The sequence below is a fragment of the Strongylocentrotus purpuratus genome, unplaced genomic scaffold (genome assembly GCF_000002235.5).
Source record: "Strongylocentrotus purpuratus isolate Spur 01 unplaced genomic scaffold, Spur_5.0 spur5_scaffold_17, whole genome shotgun sequence".
Taxonomy (NCBI): Eukaryota; Metazoa; Echinodermata; class Echinoidea; order Camarodonta; family Strongylocentrotidae; genus Strongylocentrotus; species Strongylocentrotus purpuratus.
Window position 1 is genome coordinate 2,901,211 of NW_022145602.1, and position 21,860 is coordinate 2,923,070.

General features: G+C 37.3%; 1 protein-coding gene across 1 annotated transcript; it reads left to right on the top strand.

Annotated features, from left to right (window-relative positions):
• Positions 1-720: 720 nt before the first annotated feature.
• LOC100888136 lies at positions 721-16,232 on the top strand. The gene is made up of 8 exons (XM_030988457.1): positions 721-851; positions 7,038-7,898; positions 8,544-8,792; positions 10,200-10,898; positions 11,291-11,518; positions 12,078-12,211; positions 12,667-12,907; positions 14,082-16,232. Exons 2-8 carry the CDS (start codon positions 7,100-7,102, stop codon positions 14,168-14,170), a joined length of 2,439 nt encoding a protein of 812 aa, XP_030844317.1. The 5' UTR covers positions 721-851; positions 7,038-7,099; the 3' UTR covers positions 14,171-16,232.
• Positions 16,233-21,860: the final 5,628 nt, after the last annotated feature.

A 21,860-nucleotide genomic window follows, 5' to 3' on the forward strand; every position in this document is an offset into this window, starting at 1 on the left:
GTCGCCCGAAGAACTCTCTCTCTCTCTCTTTCAATGTTTTTACAACCCTTAACTATCATACTCTCTCTCTCTCTCTCTCTCTCTCTCTCTCAATTTTTCTCTAATATACACTCACACGCACACGCGCGCTCACACACATACACACACGCACACATACAACAACTTAACAAACAAAAAAGCCTAATGCAAACAAGCTAACAAAGCATTAACAAAAAATCTTTCAAAAATTCATAACTTTCTAACTTGTTGTCCGATTTCCTTTTAAACTTTCACCAGTCTGCTTCTCTGTTTTTCTGCTCTTCCTTTAGTCTAAAATAGTTTGCTTGTTAGGGTAGGATTTCTCTTTAAAAGTTCTTACTTTCTGAATAGCAGTCCTGGCACTTATACTTGATGCTTCCTGATGCATATAACAAGTTACGTGTTTCTATTTTTAGGATCGAAACAACTGAACGAAAAGTCATACAATTTTCATAAGAAAAAAAAATCGTGTCCTGGTTCTCTCTTTCTCTCTCTCTTTCTCTCTCTCTCTACACACAGGGTATTTCTATCTCCTTTGTTTTTAAGAAATCCATTAATCACGAACTCTCTGATTGGTCAATGATGTGTCATTCCTTCACGAGGGGCGGAGCCTAATAATATTTTCCACTGCAATGCAATAGCATGTCAATAAAATGACAAATACGCATCGTTATAATAATGCAATGTTTCTAAACTCTTTGAAATAATCACATTGAGGTACTGAAGTGAGCAGACTACATGTGAACAAGGTGAAGCAGCATCATTCTTTTTTTCCAAAAGGCTTTCACAGAAGTAAATTTCCGTAGTGCAGTGCCATCCAGTAAAAAGCTCAGGTAAACAACATCTTTTTATATAACATCATATAATATTTACAGATAACGAATAAATTATTCATATCCTTATCCAGTGTTTTATAATTTTCTTTCAGTATGTGTAAAATTGATTTGTCCCGATTTATTTTTCTTGATAATTTACATATAAATGTATAAGGCGCCCTAATTTAACCTGTCCACCCTTCATTCTTAAGTTAAGTCAAACCCACTCAAATAAACATTATATTTACAATAGGTATAAGTATATTGTTTCTCTCTCTCTCTCTATACAGTGCGTCCCAACAAAAAAAAAAACCCGAGAAGTATCGATGTTCTATCATAACTTAATCACAACTATGATTAATGAATGATACATATATGGAAAGAAAGCTTAGAGTCTCCTCTTTCATGTGATGCTACACAGATGATGCATATTTCACGCATGAGTGATTAAAAGCAATTTGAAGGAAGGAAACCAAAAAAGACATTTGGCGGGCGGTATCTAAATTTCGAGGAAAAATTCACATTTCTAAAAAAATTGAGTTTCTGCCCTTTCATATTACACCTCAATCGGGAAAAATAGCGAGGAATGACAAAGTTCTGTTTGTTTAAAGTAATGCTGCATTTCCATAATTTTATTAAACGAAATTCAGATGTCGCCCGCCAAATGTCTTTTTTGGTTTTCTTTCTTCAAATTGATTTTAATCACTCATGCGTGAAATATGCATCATCTGAGTAGCATCAACTGAAAGAGGAGACTCTAAGCTTTCCAAATATGTATCATTCATTAATTATGATTGTGATTAAGTTATAATAAGACATCGATACTTTTCGGTTTCGTTTTTTCTGGGACGCACTGTATATATATATATATATATATGATACATAACACAAGTTGAAAATAAATAAATGATTCCGTCATGAAGCTGAATACATGTCTTTGTGACCATACGAACATTCAGACGTTTCACGGAATGATTTATATTTAACTTGTTCATTTGTTGTTGTTGGGAGTATTCCCAAGCCCACAACTATTTTTAACTCCAACATTGTATATAATATATATGTATGAATGTGTGTCTCCGTGTGGAGGTGTGTGTCTGTGTGCAATTTGAAAGGAAATAGGGAATCGTCACACTTTCTTTCGCATTGTATTCGTTTTCGCGAGAGTTGCCAAACTACGGTATATGCTATTTTCGTACATTTATGTATTATAATGTATTTATTATGTATTTATATATACATGGACTGCGAATCTAGTTGTTCCAAAATTATGACGTAAATTTTAAATCATTTCAACAGTATGACGCATATCATTAAAACACAATGATGAAATCTTTGAATTTGATCGTGATTTAAAGATTCAAGTTTGTTTAACTGAAAATATTTAAACGATATATTACGTAATAACCAAAAAAGCGGCAGCAACTGAAATTTTTCTCCCAATGCTGGCATTGAATAGTTTTATACCACAATATATAGATGCATTTTGAATTTTAATGTTATCTTGTATATGCCTATGCATTTCAGCTTATTGCTGCAAACCATGTCGTTTAATACGTATGGAATTTCGACAGTTGTAATCACTCTACGTTTAATTTACAAATAAAAAAACCAGCTTTTATGAAGTCCATCCCCAAATCAGTGTAAACAGTATGCCACAAATAGCCATTATTATGGAAGGATACTAACGTGCACTTACTTATGTTTTCGTACGTTATAGAAATTCTACAAATTCATCATTATTTTCCTCTTCTTCCTTCTCCTCTTTTTCTTCTTCTCCTTCTTCTTTTTCTTCGTGTACTTAATATCATTTCTATCATCAGTTTAATGTTATTATTATTATTATTATCTTTAGTAAGTAGTTCTTTTAATTTTCTTATCTGTCTGTAAATATTACTATTTTAACTTATTAATTTGATACATGTCTGTAAGGGACCCCACTGGAAATAAGCTCTCGAGCTTTCGTGGGTCATCCTGTTCAAGCTGACTTATTTTTGATCTTTTATTATTGTATATTGTTGTATGTTGGAAGCTTGTCGAATAAAAATCAATCAATCAATCTACATGTGTATTATACTAACTTTTTCAATTGAGCTATTGAAATTATTTCTTTATGCTCGATCTGACAATTGATCATGCAATTTTGTCCACTTATTGTGGGAGGTATGTATTCATTATCTTGCACTGTGACGGCTTACATTAGAACCATGGGGACAAAGGTAAATATAGAGATGTTTATTGATAAGTAACTTCTGTCTGTGTACGTGCAGTTTTCATGCCCATTGCTTCCGAGGTCGTATTTAGCGAACCAAGGGCATTTAATTGGAATAAAAAAATATTAGTTTTGCGAATTCATGAGTAAAGTACGTTTTGATGAGTAATGATCATGTCCGGGTTCACACAAAAGCGGTCTAATAGGTATATCAAAATTTGCCCTTGTAGCGTGTGTTTACAATTGCGCGGTTTGTACCTCCAATTGCATAGTACATTCGGGGGAAAAGGAAAACCACCAAATTAATTTTCTTTTCGTGTTGTGGTCGTGATGGACGTGACTGGCAACTTTTATTTCCTGTTACAGTACTTCGGACCGACATAGCCTTGGTCTAATAATGTTTTTGTGTATTCATTGCAACCAAAAGGTTGGATTTCAAATGCAAATAAAAGATAAAAAGCGGTACATAACAATGGTAGAAATAATTTAGGGGTGATATATACTGAATTTATATAGAGTAAGCAAAGTATGTGGTATATTAATAAATGAATTGATAATAACGCGATTGGCTTGCTGCGAATTAATGAGTTCAGGTAGAGATGACAAATGTGAGGTCTCTCAGTGTTTGCATTTAATAACCACTGATGGTAGAAATACTGGAACCGGAACCGAAAAAAATTCCCTCATATTCTAAATCGGAATATTTTTATACTAGATTTTCATTATGATCATTTCAAAATTTTCAGGTACATGCAGACATCATGATCAGTCTTTTCTAAATGGCTCTAGGCAATTCCTTTTTTCACAGGTCGACTTTGTCGTAGGCTTATTCAAACCTCCCAAATAATTCATGTATAGGTCTACAGTCCTCAAAATATATTAGACCAGATCCATGTTATGTACATCATTTGTCGAATTGGTAAAGTCCAACCAATTAACTATAAAAAGCCGTTATGTCTTACAAGAAACAACCGTCACCATCATAATCATTATCATCCTCATCATCCTCCTCCTCATCATAATAAACTTCATAGTAATCATAATCATAATCATCTTCACCTTCATCATCATCATTATCACCATCATCATCACCACCACCATCATCATGCATCAACATCATCATCGTATAAATCATTAAGTCCAACCAATTTACTAAAAAAAAAGCCGATATGTCTAATACAAGAAACCCCCGTCACCATCATAATCATCACAGCATCCTCATCAAAATCATCATCAACATAATAATCCTCCTCAAAATAACATTCATCGTAATCATAATCATAATCATCATCTTCATCACCATCATCATAACCATCATCATCATCATGCATCAACATCATCATCATAATCATCATCTAAAATACCCGTATCTTCATGTAGACTGTAATAGTTTGTGAAAAATATCCTGCTCCGGATATTGTATGAACACGAAACAGACCTAAAGTTAATCTTGGTCGAACCAAGTGCTACGAACATGTATGAACATAATTTTCTTTCATAGCGAATCGATTAACTAAATATAGTTGTGACATGCGAAAGCGAGAACAGCTTTAGGTTAAATCATGGAGCTCCTAGGAGGTTTTCTCTCTTCCATAATCTATGTGGGAGGGAACTATTCGAGGTTTTATGAAATGATTGAACAATCAGGGGGGCGTTTCACAAAACTTGTCATCAGTGACAAATGACATTTTCGTGTCCTGCTAACGAGTGAACAATATAATTACTGCCCTCTACGTACGTTGCAGGCAGAGAAAACTTAAAGGCCTCCAAAGAAACAATAAGTTTAATCATTAGTCATTACTTTAATTAGTTATATATTGAATGAAAACCTGGGGTTAGGGTAATATACCGGTTTTTAAGATGTCCTGTTAGGCGAGGCGTCAAAAATAAATATACCAGCCAGCGGCAGCTAACTGCACTTGTGCGTCCTGGCTGCATTTTTTAAATTAGCTCAGCCGGCTACCGCTGGCGGTAGGACCCTCAATTGACTCATGATGTCATCATAATGGTCTCCGAACAAAAGCATGCGCCGGCTGCCGCCTTTCGAATGGAAACCGAGCCTCAGATCCCAGCCTGGCGCAAGCCGGCTGGGCTAATAAGTGAAAAATAATTGCCCCAGCCAGGCTTCGGCCGTAATTGCAGCCTCGATGCGCCAATACGTGAGGCGGCAGCCTGCTGGTATCGATATTTTTGACGCCTCGCCTTAATGCATACATTTAGGGTTACATATTATATAGATGTCCTGTTAATGCATACATTAAGGGTTACATATATATAAATGTCCTGTTAATAAAACATATATGTATTCACAATTTCAAATGCACTATCTGAAGAAATAAGATTGAAACTGGTTAAAGTAAATATTAAAATGAACTCTCAAGGATTTGTATTTCAAATGTTCTGATCAGTTCTTGTATTTTGCCGTGATGGAGGACTATCCCAATTCAATTAATTATTTTACATATAAACATATATATTATGAAAAGGTCGCAGGCTATCTTATTGCTTTCTTGTATCGTCACTATGGTCAATCAAGATGAACTGAAGCATTATCTTTAGGCACCAGCACTGGAGTTTGTTCATTGCACCGATACCATTTAGTTCAGTCGGCAGGTACATACATGCGGTATCATTTGACTATCATTCCATTGAACTGAAATAAAAATAGAATACTAGGAGAGAAATAAAAAGAGAGAAAGCGAGAGAGAAGGAGAGAGAGAGAGGGGGAGGAAGAGAGAGAGAGAGAGAAGGAGAGAGACAGATAGAGATAGTCCTCTTCTGTTAATACTGAGAGAGCTTTCTCGTGTGGAGAGTGACAGTAAATGACAAATAAGTGCAATAATGTTTTAAAGTTACTAATCACTTTTTTGTCCTCTATGCTTTTTTTTTTTTTTTTACAGAAACCAAGAATTCCGTTTTCGTACAAGAATGTTATTAAGTTAAAAATCACTTTTATGTCCTCTACGCTATTTATTCTAATACAAAAAATAAGAAGTTCATTTTTGTACAGGAAGTTACGAATCACTTTTCTGTCCTCTACGCTATTTATTCTAATACAAACAATAAGAAGTTCATTTTTGTACAGGAAGTTACGAATCCCTTTTATGTCCTCTACGCTATTTATTCTAATACAAACAATAAGAAGTTCATTTTTGTACAGGAAGTTACGAATCACTTTTCTGTCCTCTACGCTATTTATTCTAATACAAACAATAAGAAGTTCATTTTTGTACAGGAAGTTACGAATCACTTTTATGTCCTCTACGCTATTTATTCTAATACAAACAATAAGAAGTTCATTTTTGTACAGGAAGTTACGAATCACTTTTATGTCCTCTACGCTATTTATTCTAATACAAAAAATAAGAAGTTAATTTTTGTACAGGATGTTACGAATCACTTTTATGTCCTCTACGCTATTTATTCTAATACAAACAATAAGAAGTTCATTTTTGTACAGGAAGTTACGAATCACTTTTATGTCCTCTACGCTATTTATTCTAATACAAACAATAAGAAGTTCATTTTTGTACAGGAAGTTACGAATCACTTTTATGTCCTCTACGCGCTTTGTTTTTTTCTACAGAAACTAAGGATTTTATTTTCGTTCAAGAATCACTTTTATGTCCTCTACACTATTTATTTTAATGCATAAACTAAGGAGTTCATTTCAGTACAAGAATTGTATAAAGTTACTAATCACTTTTCTGTCCGCCGTGCCATTTTTTTGTTAAATGAAGAGTTTCATTCCAAAAGGAGCTAAATCCATGTTTGTAACTTCGGAGAAAAAAGACATTGTTTACCAGATTTTGTACAGGCGTCTATGGTAAAGTGATGTTGGAAGGTGCGTTTTTTCACAATTGCTCCCAAATTTTAGGTAAATAATTTTGTTGAAAGACGGGTACTTAAGTGAACAATGTTCTGATATCAATAACTCAATTTTCATCAAAAGTGGATTTAGCTCCTTTTGGAATCAAGCTCTTCAAATACAGATACTAAGGAGTTAATTTTCGTCAGATAACACCACAGCGTTAGATCCAAGAGCGTGTCTACCATGAAGGCGTTTCCTGTTCTTGCGATCACTTTGCTGGTTGCCATAGTATCGGGTCAGAATACTACGCTACCTGCAATGGAATTCGTCAACCCAGGAGAGATCGTTCCTGGGCTTACAATCCCACATCTGATCAACGCTGCTGGCGGCATCTGGCAGCAGGATCGTGTCATTGATTCCTTGGCCTATGCTTGCAGAGATGTCCTACCTTATATAGGTTCGGTAATACCAGAGGTGGACCAGTCAAGTCTGTATTGGGGTCCGATCTGTGATGACATCATCGAAGCTTCTGATGATCTAGATGCCTTTGACGCAACGGGGTGGTGTGATGACATAATCACTATGATCACCAACTTGACGTCCCAGGGCCAGGGCAGTGACGAAAGATATCGCAGACAAGCGGAACCAACCATGGGATACCCTGACTACATGGAAGATCCCCTGGGTATCCTTAAAATCCTGACCAACATCACCAGAGACCTCTATGGAATCGACATCAACATGATCATCAATGACCAATCTACAATAAACACCATCTGCACCAACGTCAAGGAGTATTTCTTGAGACCATCTCTTCAAGATTTGATTTCTCAGTTCGGGGCTGAGCTCCTGAGTGCGTTGCTTCCCCAGGCAGCTCCACTGTGCCAAGACTGGGATGGTTTCCTCCAGAACTTAGGGATAAACTCTACCTCTCCATACTATCCTAACATCGAGGGTAATGCTCGTATAGGATCCCAAGCCGTGGGGTACGACAGCAGAGAGGAACTCTGTCAAGCTATCACTCAAACACTCTCCGTCCAAGGTACGGGTTTCATTGAATGATAAATTTGGGTACTAGTCATGAGATTATATTGTAAAAAGGTTGATTTAGAAGGAAGAGTTGATTTACTGACACGTTTTTTGGAATAATGAAAATGAAAGAAAAATGGCATAGAATTTCCACCCCCTTCCCCGCATCTCATAGGTACTGGATATGGATATTAAATATCTTTACATCAAACCTGTGGCATTAAAATTTGGGGCTTAACTTTTCAGCTCGTGTCATACTAGTGAATATATGGGCAGATGAAAATGAATCCATTTCAGGGGGGATTTCTACTTGATAAACTGCCAAACTACTATCCAAATAACGATCAGGATTACAAAGTATTTTATATGGTCAATACCAGAAATCCAACCTGCGCTTTATTGGTTTAATCACAATTATGAAATATGCAAGAGAAGCTAGTACAACGTGTCTTTAGTGCTGTTAGGATTACTCCAACATTATTGATCTTATTCCCTGATGAGTTTTAAATGTCCTTTGCAACGATTAAAATCTTCTTATGTCATATTTAACCACACCCAAATTATTGTTTAGTTTGTTTGTTTATCTGCTGTTGTTATATTTTTGGTTATTGTTTGTTTGCATATTTATTTTTGTTTTATTTATTTCGTCTCAATACAGGTGACAATGGTGAAGCGAGACGGGAATTCTCAACGGATTTAATTCTCAGCCTTTTAGAAATCCCGACAAACGCCGCCAGGTGTTCAATGCTGGCCAATGGCCTAGTCTATGACGTCATCGAACCAGCCATCAACATCGGCAGTATTGACGTAATGGTGATTTCCGATGAACAGATTTACCAGTACACGGGATTCCAAGGACCGAACCCCCTCGATTCGCTCTGCATCTTCGTAGAGAATGCTTTCACAAGTAAGCTTATCATCATGAGTATCTATTTATTCACTTATTTATCAGTAGACTGCATTTATCGTATCATTCAAAGAAAAAGAAGGGGCAACACATGCAGAGTTAAAGGGTCACTCTAACCAAAACAAGCTAAAAAAAAAAATGGAAAAAATACATGTAGAATAAATTTGACGGAGTTTCCGAATATGAAAATGATTTTTCTTAGAAATCATACAAAATTCTGGAACCTAGCTTAAAAAATGACGACTCAGAACGCGCAGGAAAAAAGCCCAGTTTCGGTGATGACGCATTTGACGTCACTGCAGGCATCTCTGCGGTGAAAAGGAGGGTGATTTAGGCATTAAAATGTCTTTAAAGAAGTTAAATATCATATTAATTGAATCAAAGGACATTTATCCGAAAAATAATATGCACTTGATAATCCCAGTACGTTTCTGGCAATTTCGACATTCCTAATTATGAAATGATCAAATTATCAAATCGGACATGCCTGCAATGACGTCAAATGCGTCATCAAGCCACGTGACCGTATTACCTTTTTCGAGGGGCGTAGCCCAGCAAGCATGTAAAATCGGTGGCTGTTACCATTTTTTGGCCCTCTCTATGTCTGTCTAAATCGTAGATCTGCCACTTCCTCAAGTAATGGACCGGTTTACTAACATATTCAACTCGTATGCATACTTTTTAAACAAATGTTGTTCTTGACAACCTGACAGCTTGCCCGAGGCTTGCCATACATAGCAGCATCTAACGTATCCTGACTGGATTCAAAGTAAGGTAGTTCATTCATAGATAAAAGGCTAATAAATAATTCGTCACAATATGTCCCCTAGGAAAGAAACATCCATAAATCAGTAAGTTAGTAAACCGATATATTTTTCTTAATTGAGTTAGATTTATGTTCATGTGATAATTATTATTTTAATATTTCCAAAAGATCTATAACATGGGCATGTGGTACAGTTTAAGTAGGCGCAAACCATGACATTGCTTTTACCAGAGAAGTATTATCACGATTTCAAATATTTTCGAAAATCAAATGTAGGCACAAATTGAAATGCGCCAATTATAGTGAGTAATTACGTATTAAAGCTGAACATGTTTCTAACGGCTCGTCCAGACAAGGCGCGGCAAAACTTCGGCTTTAAACAAAAAATTATGATTACATAAGGTGCAATACGTTTCACATGTCTATATGTTATGACACAGAGCTCAGTTGCCCTTCATATACACGTAACCCCCCCCCCCCCAAACAAAAGCCAACGTTAACAAAAACAAAGCCCCATATCTATTTTTTTTTAAGCCTTAAGGGACCAATAGGTACCAGAATTTGTCTTTGCGCTGATTTCTTTAAAATCCTTGCGATCGTTTTTGTTAATATTTATTGTTTCTCCTTCTTTCAAACCCCAGCTGTGGTGGATCTACCAGACCCAGTTCCATTCCGGTTCATCCCAGACACTAATCTGACTGTCGAGTTCTTTATCAACGCCGCAGGGGGAGTATGGATCCAGGAACGTACCATTGATTCTCTAGCCTTCGGATGCACTGAGATCCTGCCAGAGCTTGAGTCCATGATACCCGATTTCCGCACGTTCTCTGCTTATTATGAGCCAGTCTGCAGAGAGGTACTTGTAGCAGCCAACGACCTGGCAGTCTTCGACGCAGAGAGTTCGTGCACTGATTTAACAGCTGTTTTTACTGATTTGATATCCACGGAGGACGGCAACAGGAAGCGGAGGCAAGCAGATATGGCGGAGGAAGATAATATGTTTGATTTCATCGGAATCCTAAGTAATATCACCAAAGACCTCTACGGCTTGAACATCTCCGACCAATCCACCGTATGTCCCAACATCAAGCAGCTTCTAGAACCATCATTACCCGAAGTGGCCACCAGGTTTCTCGCTGAGCTGACTAGCGCATTGCTTCCTCAAGCAGACACCTACGTTTGTGCAGATTGGGAAGAGTTCCTTCCAAGTGTCGGGATCTCCAAGATGTCGCCCTACTATCAAATCATCTACGATGCGGCAGATATAGGATCTCGAATGCTTGGACATGCTAGCAGAGATGCTTTCTGCGAGGCCATTCAACAGGCTCTATCAGATGGAGGTAAGGCATTCAGGACTAATACGGACTTTCACCCCAATAGTACCTTGATGATATCGGACCAGCCCTTCCGACAGGAAGCTTACACTCAGTGTGTGGGTGGTTTTGTCTGTCCTGAAGCTTATCAAATATAAAGCCGTAACTTTTGCCTTAGGATTTACAAAAATTATTCTTCACATAGGACTAACAATATGTCTTTCATATTATTATCTAACATAATTCTTAAAATAATTCTGAAATACTGCATATAAGTTTTTACATGATTTTGTAGAGTCAAAGACATTTTGTTGCATTTGCGTCGCATGGAATTTTCGTTTGGTATCTCTCTATATAAGTTGTGTCCGATTGTTCCATTCTTTAAAATATTTTGTATTCTATCTCGTGTGCACACATAGGGGCAGAACGGAGGGCCTTTGGGAGGGATGCTCTTGAGAGTCTCGTCAATATCTTCACCGACGTAGACAGATGTATGATGATTGGGAATGACGCAATTGATGACATCATCGAGCCTGCCCTTCGCATCACTGTTCCTGGGTTTGAAGTCACGAGCTACCTGATATCTCGATACACCGGTTACAATGGAGTTAAAGAAATCTGCAATGCACTGGAGACGGCATTTACCGGTGAGTTTAAACGATTTCGTACCTAGGGTGGCCACACCTGCCCAAGAATAGGAGATGCCTTGACTAGCAAAGGTGTCATGGTGTATTAGTAGGCCTATAGTGGTTGAATCTCAATCAAAAGGTCGAGGGTTCGAATCCTAGCCTAGGATTAATACGACTAACGTTCTCTGGCAAGCCATTAATCCAATTGTCTGCCACTCTCAACCGGGCATTAAATAGGTACCCGGTATGATGCGAAAGTCATTGTGGTTTACTCAGCATCTTTGGGGGCGTCTATTTAATAGGGACTTCTAGATGTGCGTGGACTGCTACGTGTAACATCCTTTTAAGGTACTGTCAGTCACATGTGACGTCCTTTAAAAGAACGTCACACGCAGCAGTCCACTTTGTCAACGTGCAAATCTAAGAATCCATAATGAGGCATGGCCAAGGGGTGCACTCGGGTGAGAATGTGCATATTACATGGTGTGCAGGTAAGCCTGCCAGTGCATAAGAACTCAGCATAAAAGTGGATTTCCTTATGATTGTATTATTTTGTCTTCACCGTTATTGTATACAGTGTTATCTGGGAGTACTCTGACACTGACCATAACCGGTGAAACCCTTAATGGCGAAGAACTGATGTACACAACTGACCTGACCAACATGGCCTCCCCTGCTTTCAAGAAACTTGAAACAATCTACTGCGGAGTGGTACGTAAACATTGTTACATGTCATTTTTCCGAAGTCCATTATTCTGAAGGTTCGTTTTTTCCGAAGGTTCGTACATATTGAGAGAGGGTTCACGATTCCGAAAAAAATTAAAGGGTTCAATACAAATGGTTCATACTTCTGAAAATGAGTTCCTGATATACTATCGAAATTTCACGAGATTTGTATCTGAAAAGATGGCCGAAAAAACCCGAAGTTTTTATATTGCTATGCACTTCCTAATTCCGCAATAATGTACCTTCATTCGGAGATTGCAGAATATTTTCTTATTTGTAATAGATGAAAAGCTCAGTCTATTAAAGTAAAGCTTCTATGCCTCCCTCTAATTTTCTATCACCCTTTTCTCTCTCAATATGTTTCGTATCACACATAAAGTGAACGAGGTCCATAAAACCCATTTAAACAAGAGACTGTGTCGATATCGTTTTCTTGACAGGCCACGAATCATCTCGAGCGGGAGCTAGGATCAGATCTTCGTAGACTGGACTGTGTAGCCAATTCGTTCAATCCTGGCAGCATTGTCGCTGAATTAGAGATTCAAGTCTTTGCTACCACCCAAGATGTGGCTGATTCTCTCGCTGAAGACGTGGCTGAGCTGTCTACCGGTGAAGGTCTCGTTCTCTCCTCCGATGGGGACTCCCTGTCCGTATCATCGTTCTCGGCTACTCCTAATTCCGGTAGGCTAGTCCATCTTTAAAATAGTTATAGTCATATCGATGTGTGGTGCAGTGGTCAAATGGTCTAGTGGTTACGCCCCGGACTGTATATAATGATAACAATACTAATATTTCGCGTATATAGCGCTTAATACATTGTCTCTAAGCACTTTAAAGATATACTATAACCCCGGTCATTGGATTCAGTGCTTACCCACACACACTGTGTGCGCAATCTCCACTCCCTGGGGAGCATTCTAGCCAGGTGTTACTCGACGCTCAAAAACTATTCGACCAATATCACATGGTTCATGGTTCGCGGTACAAGTGCCGGCTGGAAATATTTTTCCTTTTGCGAGACATTAATCTACATATGCCACTTTCCATCCAGGTGTTAAATTGGTACCCGGTTGGAAGCGAGCGTTAGTGTTGTTGGATTGGCATGTGTGCGCTTGTAAAGTGGCGCATGGCCGAACTACTCCTCAGGGAGCGCAGCGTGTGCACCGTCATGTGCGGATCTGGAATTGAATCCAATGACAGGGGAAATAATGATAATAACAATTTAAATGGCTCAGAAACGTAGTAAATAGCGCTTTACAATATGACTATTATTCACTATGAATATGACGGACAAAGAAAGAGGTCAAAATATACAGTTCCTAAGGTACACAAAGGAACATCCCTTCACTGCTTTTATGTAAAAATGAGTAAAATAGGTGAATATGCATGTGACACCTGTTCAACACATTTTTACATAATAGAAGTGAAGGGCTGTTCCTTTGTCTACCTGAGGAACTGTATATTTTGTCCTCTTTCTTTGTCCGTCATCTTCATAGTGATTATTCCTTCGATCAAGGAGTTAATTTATTATATACATTTATTATGGGGTACGAATTACACTGATATAAAAAAGTTCACCAAACTTCGGTCGAACATGACAAACTGACCTTTTTCAAGAATTTAGATCGATAAATGATATTCAATACAAGCAATTAAGAGTTTTACTTTGGTATATTGGTTAAATATAAATACATGAACACAACATCGAAGGGCCTCCACCGGTCACCGGACTCTAAACTCTAATTTTAAACGCAAAATGTACATACTCAAATTATTATTAAAGTTTTATTCAAGACAGGTCTTGAGAGTATTCTTTTAATTATGTTTCACTTTCTTCATCTCTCTTGAATTCCAGCTACTACCAATGGTGGGCGGGGCTTGTTAACTGGAGCTATTATAGGCATTGCAGTGGGCGTGGTCATAGTAGATGTCGTGGTTCTATAACTCATTGGATACTTCGTCGTTCGCCGCCCAGGTCAAAAACGTTCGACGATTGCCTGAGAGTACTGCATTATTTGGTTGGTTTGTTTGAATGTGTGTTTGCTTGTCTGTTTCTAGTTTGTGCTGAACTCAATGTTTTTTGGCTTCAAGCACATCACGCCATGTTCAGACTGAAGCCCTTGTGTATCATCACCCCTTAATGCACTATTATGTTAATGCTACGTTGGTATGTAAAGGTAATATATTGTTTAATGTTTTGTTTGTTTGTTTCTACTTTGTGCTGAACTCAGTGTTCCTTGGCTTCAAGCACATGATGTAATGTTTAAATCAGACAATATTGTCTATACGGTTTGTAAATGCATTGTCAATCATTGTTTTTTTTTTTATGTAAGATGAAACAGTAGCAAATAAATAATTCAAAATCAGTTACAGATGTAGATGAAGAATAATTTTGAAATCATATCATGATTTTTAATCGAAAAATTTATTAAGAATGTAATTGCTAATAGCACTTGTAAATGCATTGATTTACATTGGTATGTAGAGGGTGTATATAGTTTAAAGTCCATACGTTTTGTAAATGCATTGGCAATCATTGTTGTTTATGTAAGATGAAACAGTAGCAAATAAATAATTTGAAATTAGTTACAGATGTAGATGAAGAATAATATTGAAAATCATATCATGATCTCGAATCAAAAAAATGTATTAAGAATGTTATTTCTAATAGCAATTGTAGGGGCACTGAGGTTTATAATCACATGATGTGCCATATAAATACACCATATTATTGTTAAGTTTGGATACCATCATACTTCATCTCTGTAATTAAGTTTTGGAAATGTAAGACATAAACGCGTTAATTCAATTTAAAAAAAAGATAACATTAGAATCATTAGATCCCTTCGAATGTTAAAAATTGATATAACTCTTATAATTAAGAGCAAAGTAGGAATTTTGAATTCCTTAAATTGTCCAGATATTTCAGCCATTTTATTGAGAAATACTCCCTTTTCAGACTTATATACAGTCCAATCCATTATGGTATGAAATTCATCCCCAACCCTTCCTAAGTTACATTCATTACAAGTACTTAATGTGAAGGTATTTTTTCCAGTCGTCTATGTCTTCCAGTTTCTATCGCCTAGATGAACTAATTCTCAGTCTGCAGATATTTGTTCGTAATTGTACGGTTTTTAACGGTTAATACATATGATTCTGTTTGTATACTCTGCTTAAATAGTATATAATTATATTCTCAATTGATCGTGTTCTTGCCATGTACACACTCATTACATAAATCAATTTAGAACTGGCATTGCCAAAATCTTCAATTTTGGTTTATATTTCTAATAATTGTGTTGCTTTTTTAATATTAGGGAACTTGTACCCGAATTATTGGAATAATTTAAATAAAACTGTCTTTCATATATTTGCTAGATTAACCCTCGTGTCCTTGAATGTTCCATAATTATTAAAGACAAGACCTAAATATGTTGCCTGTTTAACGATTTCAATCTTTTAACCATTCACCTTGAAATTTTGATCTTTCAACATCTTTCCGTTCTTGTTACAAATAGTCATGTTCATTTTGTCAATATTAACATTCGACAGCCATTTATTACAGTACACATAAAGTCTTTCTATTATGTTTGCATTTCAATTCTTGACTTTGATATCAATACAATGTCACCTGCATGCATTAAACAATTCACTAAACTTTCCATTCAATTACACGGGATGAGTATCAATAGTTCCCAACTCATGTGGCAGGTCATTTAGGTATAGCTTAAACAGGGTGGGACTTAAAGTACAGCCTTGTTTTACGCGACAATTGGTTTCAAAATACTAGGTTATCCTTTCATTCAGCTTTACACTCAGTTTAAGGTTGTTATACATGTCAGTAATAATTTCGTAAACTGGCCTCCGATTCCACATGTCAACATTAGATAAAACAGTCCTTTCCTCCAAACACTATCGAAGGCTAATATAGTACCGAAGCTGTGACATCATACAAATCTATTTTTTTGATTTCTCAATGTTTTCTTCATTTTCCAAAAGAGCATCACACATTTTGAATATGTTAAGTATTTGCTGAGATATGACTATCTGAATAAAAATATTCCCTATAGAAACCCAGTGTTATATCGCTCTTATTGTTGATGACGTCACACTTCACCATTCTTTTTCAGCAGATCAACAAAGCAAAAAATAGACATGACTCTTTTCACCAGCCTTGTTTGTTCAATTGTGGTTTTAAGTGTTAATATATGGTCTGACGTTCTCAAAATTGCATCATATCCAGGTGTTTCATTTACTTTAAGTTTGTTGATACATGTAAAAACCTAAGTAGACTAAATGGAAAAATACAATAAGCTAAAGGTCTTTTTCAGATTCTCTTCATTTAATAGTTGACTCTCAATAACTGGATGGTATGTTATGGTAAGTTTAACAACAAATCTAACCCTTAGGGTTCGACTTAAAATGTCAATTGGTATTGAGAGACAACATAGAGTCTTTTAAAGAAATGTATTAATCTTTCTCAGATCACCTGGTCGGTCAAATTTACCATCTACCAATCTACCTTTCAAATGAATTTCAAATACAGAGAACTCTTTTGAATACATTGGATGGTATTCTCGAAAGCGGAATAACTTTAGTCCATGGTTTAATCCACCTAATAAGTATGGAATGCCAAGTGTCCATATTAATATATTTTTGAATAATTTGATATGTCCCTAAATTACCATAACATAATTATATCATAGTTATATTGTTGTTTATTTATTGTGTTATTAATTTTGTTTTAATTAGTGACAGATTAAATTATTCAAAAATATATTCATATGAACACTTGGCATTCCATACTTAGTCGGTGGATTAAGTCATGGACTAAAGTTAGTCTGCTTTTGAGGATACCACCCATTCCCTCTGATGTGTAAATTATGCAAAAAATGGTATTAGGTAACATGCTGTTGTAAAAAAAGGCTTGCATCCAATAAAAAAACCATTGCATGCTCGATCTTGTTATTGGAAGCAAGTCAGATTTTAACCTACGATATATTGCTAGCAAGGCAGCGTCTTCATCATCAGGCCACCACTGGTCCATTACACGGTCATGATTATGAAAAATACCTCATATCTCCTGTAACATTGTGACATATTTATTTTGATCAGTCTTCCTTTAGAGCAAAAGCTTTGAATGTAAGATTTCCTGGGAGAAATTTCAATTGTTCTTAAAACAAACCTTGTCAAGTTAGAGCACGCGATGGTGGCTTCAAGAGGAATCGTGAGAGATATCAATTGTTGTAATACAACTGAAACTTATTAATAGATACGAAAGTAAAATTGCACTGTAAAATATTTTCCAAAATAAATCATGGCAACAATATTAGTTTAGATAAAAAGCCTATTCCTTTAAAAAAACATTTTGCATGCGATTCGATTTTAAAGTTTCAAGTTTTATTTCAATTCGAATCCATAAAAAAACACATAAGATACTGATTATATACAATATAGAATGCAGAGAACACACACAAAGTGGAACAATGTTTACAATGACTATACGTTTACAAGAACTTTGGATAGTACTACCCCGATTGCGAGAAAGAGAGAGAGAGAGATAGAGAGAGAGAGAGAGAGAGAGAGAGACGATAGAGAGAGAGAGACAGAGAGATAGATTGAGAGAGACAGAGACAGAGAGATAGATACAGAGAGAGACAGAGAGATAGATACAGAGAGAGATAGAGAGAGAGAGAGAGAGACGGCAGAGATAGAGTACACAAGAAACAAGAGAACAACGATCATAGAATAATTATAGGGGCGATGGATCCCTGTGGATACCAGCCTTTGTCGTCAGGGTGTTCAACCCCATGTGAGGAGAAGAACAATTATGACTGAAATAAATATTTAGCAGCGAAAAAGAAAAATTGACATGAAAATTGAATGAAAATGGAGGAAGAAAGAAAGATGGAAAAAGCGACAGAAAAGGGAAAGGTGAAGATGGAATAAGAGTGAAATAGATAGTGTGTGTGTGTGCGTGTGTGTGTGTGTGTGTGAGCGTGTGTGTTTGTGTGTATTTTGTATAAAGGTGTGAATTGATACTTGATTTTTACACCTTCATAGCTAATACATGCTTAGTATTTTCATTTATTGATGAAGGATGTCGATCAAATGTACTGTATTTGAGCTGTTTTTTCGAGGCACATGTAAAATTATCGATCTTCAGTGACTGGTCCCTCAGAAACAAGTGCTAAGCCAGTCACAGAGAATTCATGATTTTAACTGATGCCTGTCAGTGCATTGTAAATTTGATTTTTCTTCAAATTTTCATTTAGCGTTGGTGTATTATGTGGATTTATCATATTCAGATTCTGAATATTTTAGCTGATTGAATAATATTGAAAAGGATGCACTTCGTAGTTGTACTCGATAATTCTCACTTAACATATTCTCTCTCTCTCTTCCTGTCTTGCATAAAGAAACTATGAAAATAATATTTTGCCTTGATTAAGAAAAATCGAAAATTTTATCAGTATTAAACAGGGAGAAGGAACGGGGAGGAAATTAATCAAAACAAACATTGAAGAATCCAATTCAGTGTTATTTCGTGATTCATAAGAATACAAGTACATTAAAAGGTGAAATAATGAATTGAAGAGCGATGATGAATCAATTCTTTGACGTTGATTGATTGAATAAAAAAGTAATAAAACAATATGGTCTGAAGGTCATATATCTTCGAATATTAGAAAGTTTCATCCATCATCGTGTTGTTGAACACTATTTGCAATTTAATTTTAATGCGGTGACTTGTCGGTTACAAGTAGAAGGTCATTTCAGGCTTCTATATTCTATAATACTATCAACAGATATCTGGATAGAGACACCTCGTCACATCAAGCTACGAAAAAGTATATCATCATCTCACAGAATTCTACTCGAACACCGTATCGAAATTCTTTTCACCCTTTTTTTTCTTCTTCCTCTTTTTTGGTCCCTTTTAGCTCTCCTTTTTTCCTTTTCCTTCCTTCTCTCTCTTTTTTTTAACGGGGGCGGGGGGAGGCAACAGCCTGGGAGGCAAGGCCCTTTCGCAAACCCACCGATCTCCTTCGTCCCCCTTTTCTTTTCTTCTTCATCTGCTTTCTGTCCCTTTCTCTCCTCTTTTCCTTTCCCTTCTTTTCCTTCTCTCTCTCTCTCTTTTGCGGAAGGGGGGGGGGGGCAAGGCCCGCTCACCCCCGCTGGATCCGCGCCTGCATCTACATTATATCTACTAGCGTTAGACCCTAATAATGGATCTAGAAGATTGATTGACCTGGTCTCAGTGACGGGTAAACTTTTTTTCTCAATTACTTGGTCTATAACCATGAGAACCTTCTAATTTTACCTAAGATTTTCAAACAGTAACAGTTACGACCTAAATTAGGCCTAAGGCCAAGGGCTGAACTCTACATTTTAATAACAAATTTAACGTTAACGTTAGACTTAAAGCTTATCCGCCATAGTTTACAGGAGGGATTAGACCGCCCTACAAGGTCACTGGACAGGTGGTTATCTCATCAACTCAGCTCTCAGTTAACATAAGACAAAGAGGATCATGGGGGACCAATGGTCACCGATTAGGCATTGTTTGTTATATAGAGGCCGCAAGTAGCTACAAGGATGGGAACACTTTTTTTTCAACAGCAAAAAAAACAAAATTCCCCTTTTTTTTGTTTCCTTCTTTTTTTCCCCCCTGGATCCGCAACTGATCACGGGGATAAAAGTATACAGCTATGTAACAAGTAATTTTTTTAAGAGGGAAAATGCCGACTGAAATAAATGATAATGATAAAATACCAAGGAGTTTAGGAGTTTACTATACACTGACAGGCATCAGTTGAAATCATGAATTCTCTGTGACTGGCTTAGCACTAGTTTCCGAGGGACCAGTCACTAAAGAGGAAATAAAGGGAAGGAAAATTGAGAAAGAAGTAAATAAAAGAAGGGGGATATCAGTTGCAATTTTCCCGCCAACAAGTTGCGGATCGGGATGGGGGTGGGGCAAAAGGCCTTTGCCTCCCCCCGCCCCTGCTAAAAAAAAAGAGAGAAGGAAGGTAAATGAAAAAAAGAAAGAGCTAAAAGGGACCAAAAGTGAGGAAGAAGAAAAAAGGGTGAAAAGAAGGGGAGATGGAAAACCTAAAAGAGAGAGAATGAAGGGAAAGGAAAGGGAAAGAAAAAAAGAGAGAAAGAAAAAACGTAGGAGAGATCAGTTGCCAACAAAGTGTAAATCAGGGGTGGGGGGCACTGGCGTACTGATTGGGGAGGGGGCTCGGGGGAAATAAAATTCAAACGTGGTTTATTTCTAATGCTGAAATGACATAATTTTCCGATATTTTTTAGTAAATTATACTTTTTTATGCGTTTGTTGTAAAATGACAAATTCCTAAGTTTACAGCCAGACAAGAAATATGCTTCTTGAGATGCCTAGGGGTCTACACGTCAGGGCCCGTGGAACGGCGGGGATCGGGAGCCTTGAGGTCCTTCCCCCCCCCCCCCTCCCTCCACTTTTTTTTGAAATAGTATATAAAGAGAAATGGAAAGAAAGAGAGCAAGTAAGAAAAAAATAGTTAACTGCCATTGTCACAACAAAACAAGGTATTAACCGTAATTAAACGCCTAAAATCCCTGGGCTTCCGGGGCTCTGGCCCTGGACCCAACCGAGGGCCCTAAGGCGGGCCGTTGATACTCAGCTGACCGCAATTTAGTACCTAAAACCCTTGAGCCGAGTCGAGAACGGTACAGCGAATCGTCTTCTTTCTTTAATAATTTTAATGAAACGTCAAAGCTTTCGCGCTTCGCGCAGGAGGGGGGTGGTGGAACCGAATTCAGACAATAATTAAGAGTCGAGAAAGGTACAACAAATCGACTTCTTTCTTTAATACTTTAATGAAACGTCAAAGCTTCCGCGCTTCGTGGAAGAGGGGGGTGGGGCTGGCTTCAGACAAGGTTAAGAGTCGAGAACGGTACAACGAAACGTCTTATTTCTCTAATAATTCAATGGAACGTCAAAGCTTCCACATATCGCGCTCGAGGGGGAAACTGAATTCAGACGAAGTTTATGAGTCGAGAACGGGCAACGAATCGCCTTCTTTCTCTAATGATTTAATGAAACGTAAAAGCTTCCGCGCTTCGCGCGGCAGGGGGAAACTGACTTCAGACGAGGATTATTTTCGAGAACGGTACAACGAATCGTCTTCTTTCTCTAATACTTTAATGAAACGTCAAAGCTTCCGCGCTTCGTGCAAGAGGGGGAGGGGGAGGGGTTAACTGAATTCAGACGAGGATTATTTTCGAGAACGGGCAACGAATCGCCTTCTTTCACTAATGACTTAATGAAACGTCAAAGCTTCGGCGCTTTGCGGAGAAGGGAGTGGGAAAATAGCCCCTCCCTGCATCCCCCCCCCCCATTACGTCAATGCTTGTCACCATTACGTACCAATATTTGGCTCGCAAAATTTCAAATTTGCCCCCCCCCCCCCTTCCCCCTAAGAAATCCTGGATCCGCGTCTGCCAGTTATGACATTCTCCCCATTTCTTCCCGTTCTGCACATAATGTCCTCCTCATTATTCGGAGCAACCTTATTTACAATCTTTCTTTACTTTCTAGTCTTTACCATATCCTTCCAAAACCGAGGGGCGGATCTAGCTTTTT

Bases quoted from the DNA above. Each gene is read 5' to 3' on its own strand.
- LOC100888136 (XM_030988457.1), top strand. From the start codon at position 7,100: ATGAAGGCGTTTCCTGTTCTTGCGATCACTTTGCTGGTTGCCATAGTA. The intron at 7,899-8,543 runs GTACGGGTTTCA...GTCTCAATACAG, and splicing joins TCAAACACTCTCCGTCCAAG to GTGACAATGGTGAAGCGAGA. The intron at 8,793-10,199 runs GTAAGCTTATCA...TTCAAACCCCAG, and splicing joins CGTAGAGAATGCTTTCACAA to CTGTGGTGGATCTACCAGAC.